The sequence below is a fragment of the Labrus bergylta genome, chromosome 18 (genome assembly GCF_963930695.1).
Source record: "Labrus bergylta chromosome 18, fLabBer1.1, whole genome shotgun sequence".
Lineage (NCBI taxonomy): Eukaryota > Metazoa > Chordata > Actinopteri > Labriformes > Labridae > Labrus > Labrus bergylta.
The window spans coordinates 11,316,608-11,327,491 of NC_089212.1; the positions used below are offsets into that span (position 1 = coordinate 11,316,608).

At 43.2% G+C, this 10,884-nt stretch overlaps 1 protein-coding gene across 5 annotated transcripts in view; it reads left to right on the forward strand.

Annotated features, from left to right (window-relative positions):
• Positions 1-10,884, forward strand: part of arid1b (AT-rich interactive domain 1B) — a 174,424-nt gene that overhangs the window by 140,575 nt on the left and 22,965 nt on the right. For 3 of the 5 annotated variants that reach the window (XM_065966073.1, XM_065966075.1, XM_065966074.1), the window contains exons 8-9: positions 5,816-6,143; positions 7,682-7,864. In XM_065966073.1, coding sequence (XP_065822145.1) covers positions 5,816-6,143; positions 7,682-7,864 — 511 coding nt within the window. The remainder of the gene's footprint in view (positions 1-5,815; positions 6,144-7,681; positions 7,865-10,884) is intronic. The other 2 variants (XM_065966077.1, XM_065966076.1) reach the window with 1 other exon arrangement.

Below are 10,884 nucleotides of genomic sequence, written 5' to 3' on the forward strand. Positions count from 1 at the left end.
AACATAGAAATACAATTATCAGTCATAAAACCCTCAGAACTGGATTCCACTTATGTAGACTCCAGGATAAAGCCTCGGCCCCTGTTCTCAAGGGGCCATGAGGGGCCACTGTTGGTTGGACGGAGAAGCCAGCTGCAGGTCATTGTTCAAAAAGACAGCTCCAGCTGCTTCCCATCCTTCTCCCTTGCACAATTAAAAATGAGCCAGCCCTTAGCTAACACCGAGACACACTTCCAAGTTTCTGAGCTCTACGTTGCTGTTTTTCTTGGCCTGTCTGCCACTGCTGGGAGAACCAAGTACTTGGACCTTAAAGTTGTATTTGCGATTTTGTTCTGGTTGCGTTGTACAAAGTTTCCAGTGATCATGCTGTCCAGACACAGTATCACTAATAGTTTGTATCTCTACAAAGAAAAGAAAAACTGTCTGGGGTTGTGTACCTTAAAAGGCTGCTGCACTGCTCTTTAATCAGGGGGGAAAAAACTGCACACAGCTTGTGTAATGGGCTGCAAAAACTCCTTCCAACATACAGTCATGGTGATACATGACTGCAAGAGGATGTGGTCCATTCCACAAACAATACTAAAATATTTAGCAGTTATTTCCAGAGATCTCTGATTAGAAAAGTCTGCTTCCTAGACTGTAGCCAAGGCTTTTATTCCAGATTGATGTACAATGAAATCTCTGCCAAAGCTATCCCTCCTTTTCCCTTTGTCAAAACGAGAGCTCTTACAGTGAGTGGACTGCTGAGTATTTCAGAAACATATTCAAGCTGCTAAATGTTTATGGCTGTCCTTTTAAAGCCCTTTTTACTCAAGTTAAACTGATCTCAAACTGTGTTGATATGAGGCTCTCCAGGACTCAAATGACTCCAGCATCTGTTTTCAAGACATGCATGAGGACGTGGTACAGAGCCAGAATGTTGAGAAAAGTGGACACACAGACAGACCGGGAGGAGGATATCAGACCATTACAGGATAGAGATTTGCAGTCCGCCTCAGCTCTGCCCACCCTCCCTCCACCCCCTAACCCCTACTGCCCCCCTCGAGGGGTTAAGCACTCCACTAGTAATGACTATGCTTCAGACAGCACTTTTAGGCCTTGGTGCCTTACTGGAGCCACGGTGTAATTCAGCCAAAAAAGCCAGCGCCTGGGGGAGGGAGTGGACTTTTTCGAAGGAAATTGACAGTGTGTGGAGCTCTGAAGCCCCAAGGCAAACCTAGGCCCTGGCTCAGACTCCCTGCTGTTGAAGGTGCTGAGGTGGCTGGGAGAGGATGTGGGAGCCCCTGGCAAAAGAGGACGTTGCAAAAAAAAAAAAAAGCTATCCAACCCAACAAGTCATACATTTATACTGCAGTTTAAAGCTCAGTCTTAAAGTAGCAGTGAGCAACATAAACATTCCACTGGTTAAAAAAACCCTCCCACCAATTGACTTACCAAACATGCACGCTAACCGTTGTCACTGCAAACTGCCAGTTCCAGTAAGCTAGGTTGGATTCGGAGGACAGCAACAATAACAGCTGATCAATTTACATACGGAAAAAAAAAAATGTTTTGATAGCAACAGGTGTGTGCTGCCCAGCTGTTTTGCTTTCAGCACCACTGAGGTGAAGAGAGAGCGAAGTCATGCAGAATCCCGATTATGCAAGTTTGTACAGGCTTTCTGTGATTGGCTAGTTAAGCGCAAGCTAACCCTGATTGGATTTTTGATCCAGACCAGATCATTTAGTTAACAATATATAAAGGTTGGAAACAAAACTCTGCACAGCTGAATGTGTGAAAGGTGCGTCGGAGGAGGTTAAAACTGAAAGACAATGACAAAGGCTCCCCGCACGCTGTCTGACACGTTTATTTGATCATGCAACATTTTGGTCTAACTGACCTTAATAAGACGTAATGGCAGCAAGAAAATATTCAGATGATGGATGATGGATGAATCAGCTTCAGTTGATCGTCAATCTCAATGGCTCTCTGATTGGGTGAATGAAAACTGAGGAAGTCTCTTTGGTTTATATTTTAAACCAAAGAGACTCGGGGTCGGGAGGTCGGGAGTCACAGACACAAACAGACACATATTTATTAATAGGGACATTTTTTATTTAATATTGTAAGTGACACTTAAGGAGCAATATTGTTGTTTTAACTAAAATTTTAATGACAAAATGTTGCCTACTGCAGCCTTAACCAGTAGAAAGCAAGGGAATAAGCTGTGTTGAAAATATTGACAACTTCAAACTTTTTAAGACTTCTTAACTGTCAGTGACAAACCTGGAATAGAAAAGTAAATTTTGAGTAAAGCTCTAATAGTTTATTCTACTGCATGATACATATAGTTGAACTAGAAGGACAATTGTTGCAGATGTTTTAGACTGTATACGACACGAGAAGAATACGCGTTCATTTCTTTTATTTGTGTTCAGTCACACGTGGACATGAGCAGCCTGCCATGCTCCTGCCCTTGGCAGCTCAAGCATACAGCCATGTAATCTGTGTTCCACTCCTTATTGATTGAGTTTACAGAACCGCATTGGTGCACCATCATACCAAACTCCACCGTAGCCAGGAGTATGACTGCCTCGGATGTTAGCATTGGACTGTCCAGTCTGCTGAGGAAGCAGTAGACGTTAATCTGCTCGGTCACACTCCAGCTCTCCCCGCGGGAATGCAGGGATTAAACTCAGGCGCAGGATATAGCGTCCGCTGAATGCATGACTGTGCCGGGAATTTCCATGAAATTGTGAACGAAGCACCATGAGCTCTCCTTCTCCTCCCCTCCATTGCGCTATAAATACAACCACGACTCCCCAAAGGCCCAAAGTGCCCAAGAAGCAGGCAGGAAACCAAGGCTCAGCCACAAGGACGTGAGGAGGGACAAATAAGAAATGACATCCTCCTTGTCCTCTTTTCCTCTTGTCCCTCCCTTGATTGCTTTCCAGAGCAGTATGAGCAGCATGCAGAGTAGGTGCGGTAGATGAAACACTGCTGATGTGCATACCAGAAGCTAACCTTGCAGTCCAGGCCCCTTTGTGCAATGAGAAGGGCCATTTTGTTAAAGCCAGAGCCGCCCACAGCTGCTCACAACTTACATTATCTCATATAGAAGCCTCTGAAGCTTGTAACTTTTGTAGCAAAGGTTTCCAGTAAAATGATAGTAATGAGAGACTTCTTTATTTTCTTCATGATATATTGCAGTCTTGTTGCATAAAGAAGTGCCCCCTCATGACTCCTGATTGGGTCAAGGTCTATTTTTCTCCGAGGTCTGAACGAACTCAATGCAAATTCACATTCACTAATACAATTTAAACTATGTTACATAGATACAAGACATCATGGACGGTTTTACTCTCACCAGATAATACAACTTTTGCAAGCAATTATATGATAAACGCCATCAATATGTCTTTGAGTGGTTGTAATGCCAAGTTAGTAACAGATATTCTAATTAATGTCTTTTGCCCCATCACAATCCATCTTCCGCGTCTAATTTAATCTAAGTGGCACTTCCAGAGCTTTAGAAAGAGTGAATGACTCTTATGAAAACACCTAGAGTTTCAGGGTAGAGCTCTCAGTCATTTAAAAAAGTGGGTTAGTACGCTATCTGTCCTTGAAGAAGCACTCTGGCGCAGCACCAGTCCTTCAGGAAGTGAATCATTCTTGTCAGAATGGAGCAAGACTCTCATAGGAAAGCTTAGCATTAACCCAGTCCCTCAGCTACTCTGTCTTTCCTTTGTCAGCCGAGTCAAACATAGCCCACAACCAGAACACTGTGAATGGTAGTACATCAACACTAATAAGTTTTCTCCATGCAGGGTGTCCACTTAATGACACTTTTTTTTTTTAAACCAACCTCTTGAGTTAGATTAAGCTCATGAAGTTGAATGCAGTCTCGTGGAAACTTCCAGAAACTCTCCCCCACTTTTGGAACTTTTTGGCCGATCCCACAAACTGAAAAAAAAAAAAGAAGCAGATTGTCTAAAAGGGACTGTGTGATATAAAAACACAGGCTCCCTGGAGGTGTGCTGGAGCCTCAGTCTGTCACAGGGGCCAAAAACCACAAAGTGTCCGCCCAGGCATTTCAGAATGTATGGCAGGCGGCCATGACATGGGGCTCCACAGCTGCTCACTGAGGGCTGAGAGAGGTCGCTTACTGCGGCCTTGTTCATCTGCAGCAAAGCCATCCGCCCGAAAGGAGGGGAAGCTGCGGGGAACTGTTCCCAGGGTTTTTCCACAGCGTTGTAGGCAGTCACTTATGAGTGGAAGAAACATGGAAATGTGTCTTTCACTGGCTGCAAGGTCTCAAAAGTATTATATATGCATTCACACAGAGAAGCAGATGGACATACACACACAGGTGCCGGGCACCATACGTATCCTCCTGTGTTCGTTAGCAGGCATCATTTCTTCCTGAACGCTTCCCTATTATAGCCCCAAAACCCTTGACAGGTGTCAGCCGTACTCAGCTCACCGACTCACCAAAGCCTCCCAAGAAATAATCTGCTTCTTCTTTTCCCATCTCCCACAGTAGATTTCATCACAATTTCTGGACACATTCAGGCGGAGCTGCTAACTTTTATGGGAAACACTTTTATTTTGATTCAATATAAATCCTATCTCGCGGGTTGGGGGGGGGGGGGGGGCAGGATTTTGTTGTCTCCACTAACTTACTGTCTGTGTGTCCTCCTCTCTGTCTGCCCCCTCCCTCTGCTGCTTCCTCCTGCTCTCTCCCTCTGTTGCAGTCCCAGGCTCATGTCATGTGAAAAGTGTCTTCACTGAAGCAGCTCGAGGACACTGAGAAGCCATTTCCATTTTCGGAGACATTTTCTCCCCCCGTGTTGAATCTTGTCATTCAAGTTTCCCTCGTTTGAGCGTGCGGAAAAGCCTTCAGGTTTAAGAGGGACTTGATCCCCTTTTCCAGACATATTCTCAAAGGATTAAGCAGTGAGGCCCAACTAAAGCACCCTTAATCAAATCAAAATAAATAGCCCCCTTCACAATTGAGGATGCCACATTTTCCATTTCTATTTTGCAGGGGATTTGTCCCAGGGAGGGAGTTTCACAGAGGAGAAGGCTCAGTCCCTGCAGAGTGAATACAATGTTATATACTCTTTAGTAAAGGAGTTTACTGCATTTACATGTACAGTAGTTGTGATTTAGTACGCCTTGATATATGTACATGTTGTCTTTGGCAGCATGGTGATTGTCTTTCAGCTTCTGATGCAGCTGGTGTTGGAGACGAGCTGAGCTTGAAGAGCCAAAATGGAGGGTTTAAATGTGCCTTTAGAAGGCTTCTGGCATTATGTACGTGTGGCACTCCAGGGCAGCAACAAAGCATTTCCTCCAGATTTGAGCTCCTCTTAAGTGTTTCACAAAGCTGAACCTAATCTTGGCAAGTGTTCCTAGGGCCATCCAAAAACCTGCAGCTGTGAAAAATGCCAGCACCTAAACCCCATGTAGTAATTCCTGCATCCATTGGCAGTTATATAGGTTTATGTGAGTGACAATTCAGTTTTTTACTCCACATTCCTCATCTGTTGAAGGACTATTTTCTTGATGAATGATATTTGTTTGTGTTTCTATCGTAGGTATACGGGCTGATAAACACTCTCTTTGTCTCAAATGAAGAGATTCTTAGCTCTCATCTGCAACTACAGTATTTCAAAGGGGCCATTGTGTGTCATTCTCAGAAGCACTTTATCAAATTCAAATGTCTTGAATGAAGACAAAAACAAATATCTTATCTTTTAAATACCACTGTCTGTGTAATAGTTTACAGTTTCTGTCACTGTAGTTCTCATGTGCTTCTTCCGTCTTCTTCCAGGAAACTACCCTCGGCCCTCTAACTATGGTGGGACAGCCAGTACCAGCTATAGCGGCCCCGGCCCAGGCATGAACAACAGTCTAGGGATGAATGCTAGCAGCCCCATGCACGGCCAGGGGCCTGGCCAACCCGTACCTGCAGGGCGTAGTCATGGTCCAGGAAGCCAGAACAGGGTGTACCCCCCCATGGCTCCCAGCTCCCCTGGAATGCCCCAACCTGCAGGGCCTGGGATGGGCCCCCCTTCTATGGGAAGCTCTAACCGCAAGACCCAGGAGGCAGCAGCAGCAGCAGCTGCCATGCCAGGATCTACAAATTCAAATCACAACAGGTAAGAGCAGAAATGGTCATTTCTATTGGAAAAGTTTTAATACTTGGCTTTGGTTCATATGAGTAAATACATTTGTTTTAGGCACTCCAATGCCAAATGTGATCTTGACAAAAGAAATGTAAAATTTTTTCAACTTATCAGCAGCTAAATGCAGAATATAAAGGAGGGCAGAGGTGCACACTAAATTACAAAACAGGAAAGAAGGTGGATTTTAGATTAGGGGAGTAAGTGCCATGATGAGCCAGTGAGGTAAGTTAAGCAACCTCTGGTTTGTAAGCAACTTGGTACTGGGTCTTAGACTGTTAACTCACAAATCATTGTATCCGCTGTCACGGAAACAGTTCATCATTAAAAAAAAGTCTGAATTGATTAAGTTCAAATAAAACAGTTGTTTAGTTTCCTCTATCACAGGGGAATTAGACTAAATGTCAGTAGCTGGCTAAAATGAACTTTCTGCGTTTCACAATATAAGATTTAAGGCCAAACAACGAGATAGCAACAGAAAATGAAAAGTCAATTACATTAAAGCAGACATAGACAGGTTCATAGATTGAGCTCATCGTTATAGTAGCCTATCAGCAGTCCAGCTAAACATATAAAAAAAAAAAGCCTTAACTCACCCAAAATGATTTCAATAATGATAAGGATAAAAATGAATATGTGTAATAAATAAAAAAAATCTCAGATGTGGGGTAACTTTAGTGTAGTGAGGAGATGAGAGACTATTTTACCACACCCAGAAATAGTGGTAGGCCTTCGTTAAAATGAGGGGCGAGCAAGCTGCTGTATCTTGTAACACTCTCGGCGGGGCGTCAGTGGGGAGGTTTTCTGAAAAGCACCCCAGAGTCTCTGTGAGTCGGAGTCGGTCTGTTTTGCAGGAGTCTTTTCAGATTGGAAGGCAAGAGTTCATTCTCAAGGGTTCCACGCTTCCATGAGCCATTTGCCGAACTCTCCCTATTTTCCCAGATCTCATAAAGTGCCTGACATTTTGATAGCTGGCACTATACACCAAGTGCCATTTGTTGCACAAAGAGAGATATTGGCTTTTGAGGAGACTGTATGGGCTGAATACTGCGCTGTCAAAACATAAAAGAAGAGAAAGCAAACCACAGGTTTTACTGTGAAAACACCAGAGACAGAGGTGACACCAAGCACCTTAACACAAATACAAAACTCTTTGATGCTATAACGCCATGAGTTAAGGGAAATTATTTTTCCATCAGGGTTGGGGCTTTGAATATGGGAGTGTTTGCAATGTTGGAGACCAGGGCTGTTGCGGGATTGTGTGGGCAGTAAACTTTTACTGAACCCTGCTAGGGGAACTTGTGAAAACATGGCCGTCTTCTGAGAGGAAGGCTGGATTTCTGCACGTCATCCAATCGGTGTGGGTTTTTTGCCTAACAATGCATCATGGGAGCAGTCTCGCCAGCATGAAGTGGCAGAATCATATTTGTAAATGTTCATTCCCAGTTCTTGTAATGACTGAGTCAGACTGCCAGTGATGATGTTTCAGATGAAGTTTCTCTTTTTGTCGGGAGTCTGTTGACACCGATCTCCAGGCGGCCTCCATATGCGAGGTCTCCGGCCCAGATGCAACAAATCCAACCCAACTCCACCCACTGGCCTGCACCCTACTCTACCTCTTCCTGTCCCACATCCTTACCTCCACCCAGACCTCACCATCCACTCATTCTGCCACCCTCCCATTCACAGCACTATAGGTAGGTCCTTCACCCTCATAACAAGAGCATATAAAACTGTTCATATGTCAATTCTTGTTTTATTTATTTGATGTATTTCCAACAATCACCTTCATAACCATCATCAGTGTGGTCATCATTATCAGCAACTTGCCACTTTGGATGAATAATGAATTTTATATTATTTTATCATTGTCAGCATCTTTTAGCAACCTAAATCTTGAAACCCATTAAATTGATCTATGTCTCGGAAAGCAAGTGCCTGTTCTGGTGTCGCCAGCGGTTAGCAATAAATAACTTTCAGCCACAACTTCCTTTTCAGTTTGCTGCATTGTTTACATATATCCAATGATAGACTTAAGAAGACACAAAGTGGCCAGATCAAAAGGGAGGCAAAGTCCCCCCCCCCCCCCCCCCTCCAGATATGACTGGCTCATTACAAACCTGGAGCAGCACTTGTTCATCTTATTCCTGATGAGACTCAGTTAAACTGTAAATAGTAAGTCACACAGTGGCTTCATTCTGGCTGTCTTCACTGGTAAGATCCAACAAAGTAACTCGATTTACTTCTGATTTACTTTAAATAAGAGGTCCTTAAATTCACAGATATATATACGATAAACCATATCAAATCAAAACACAAAACTCAAAACTTTGTCAGCTGTATGCCCAGGAGGAGAAGAAACAAACGTTTATTAAGCGTGTTTGTTGAATGGAGTTCTGGTCGATCATTTGAGGACGCATTCCAGGAAGTCAGGACACCTTAACGCTGATTGGCTTTAGCCATACAGTGCCGGCAGATTTGTCACTAAAGTTACATTTTTGATTTAAAACACATTTTTAGCTTCACTGCATGCAGATATCTGAATATAAATAAATTGATGAATAAATTGTTGTCAGATCATCTATGATGCATTCCACCTGCTTTGGTTCCATTCAGACTGTCCATACCTCAGAAGCAGCTGATGTGTGATTGGACAATACCACTGTGACTACAAACGTGTTTCAAACAGAAATTCAAACACTTGTGTAAATAAAGATTATGAACCCCCCCCCCCCTAATGAAAACAAGTGAGCACATACAGTATGATGAATGGACACACATTTAAACACTTATTTTCACATTGTTTGTAATTGTTGGGCTGACAGTCCACTGATTAATTACCTGCATCAGGGGGCCCTGTACTGTTCAAGCACACATGTACACACACACAAACACAACACAGACACACACAGCATTGTAAATACTGGCCGAGCCATTAAGAGATGGCTGTGCTGCCAATAAGAAGTGGCATGACATGATCCCCACTGCTGCAACCAATCAGACTGCCTGTCATTCTCATCATTTGACTAAGACAGCAGGGAGGTGTCGCTCGCTGTGCCGCTGCTGGAGGAGACGTCTCTCTCTTTCTCTTTTTGTTTACATATCCGTCTAAAAAGTGTGGGTTTCCAACTATTTTCTATCTTAACTTTGATTAACTGTCTTCTTTTGAAAGCATCCCCGGGTTTCTTGTCTTTTCCTGGTGTTTTATCTCCATCTTTGGCGTTAGTTGTTGTTTATTACTGCATTGTAGAGCACATCTGAAGCAAAAAGGACAGTACACGAAGGCTTTTCTTTTGATATTCTGCTGGAAATCTGATTTATCTTTCTCTTTACAGCTACAGTGGCAGTTACTGGGCAAGCCTATTTGGAACTTGCTGCTGTGTTTATTCAAAACAAAGCATCTATTCCTCCGCACTGGAGGAAAAAAACAAATAGATGCTGAATGTTAAGAACAAAAAAATAACTTTTAAAACTAGCTCGACTAGGTGACTATTTGTTTTATGAAACAGATCAGTTTACTTAAAACTGAATCATTTGTCACATTTCTGCTTCTCTTTTCTCAAATGTTTTTTTTTTTCTTTTTTTCATTTTACAAACATGCTCATAGCTCAGATGTGAATATGTCTTCTGGCAGAAATTGCTGTTGACTAATAAAAGAAGTCTTATTTGTTATGATGGACATTTTTGCAGAATACTCCAGTCTCTGCGCTGCTCGTCTCAACCTCAGAGTTGGTCTCGTCTGCTATCACTCATTCCACCTCTTTCATCCCCTTCTGCGTCTGTTCTCTCTCCTCCCACCTGTTCCACTCTTTTCACCAACTCTCCCAACTGTATCGCCCTCTCCGTCTCTGTGCAGCTCTGTTATCCTACCCAGACTGTTTCATCTCCCTCTGACTTTCTTCCTCCCAATTTGCTTTTTGTTCTCCGCTGTCTCCAGCACAGCCTTGTTATGTTTTTCTTTCTCAGATCCCACTTTAGAACATCTGAAGGAGATCAGGAGAAAATTGGCCTCCGAAAACCTGCAGTTAAAGGCTCCAGTACCCTGTTTGCACTCCAGATCTCAGTGCAATATCGTGAAACATTCAGAGCTAGTTCCCTTCTGTCTGAGAAACAAGTTGTTAGTGGTAGAACATGTCTTGTTTCACTCTTTGATTCTCCGAGCCCAGAGCGAACTGTCACAGCCTCCCGCGCACGACCTTCCGAATCAGGGGCTAGTTAGCAGTGATGTCAATGTCTGGTCTCTTCTTCTTTTCCTCATTTTTTACACATCCCTTTACTACATCCTCACTAATAATACCTCTACATTTCCACCTCCAATCCCCGAATCAACCCCCAACTCACACACATCCTCACACACTCCAGCTTCATTATACCGATTGACACCAATGCCAAAAGAACAGAGGAGGTTCTCTTCTGGTGTCCCCTGGCTGCAGGCGAGGGTCGTGATTAAATCTTTGTAAAGTGTGGCCTGAGTGATTTTGCTTCCTCTTTGTTTTTTCTCCACTGGCCTATTGGAATTAGAAAAGGGCGGCCTCCAATGACTGTTTTGTTGGATTGTTAGTTAAGGAAAAAGAGTGTGAACAAAAAATGAAACTTGTTGCTCTACTTATTGTCCAATATGTCAAGGCTCAATTAAAAATTGCTTTTATTTTAATGACAAAATCACACAGGTTTTGCAAGTAATAATCTTGATAAATCATACCATTTTGGTAAAAAA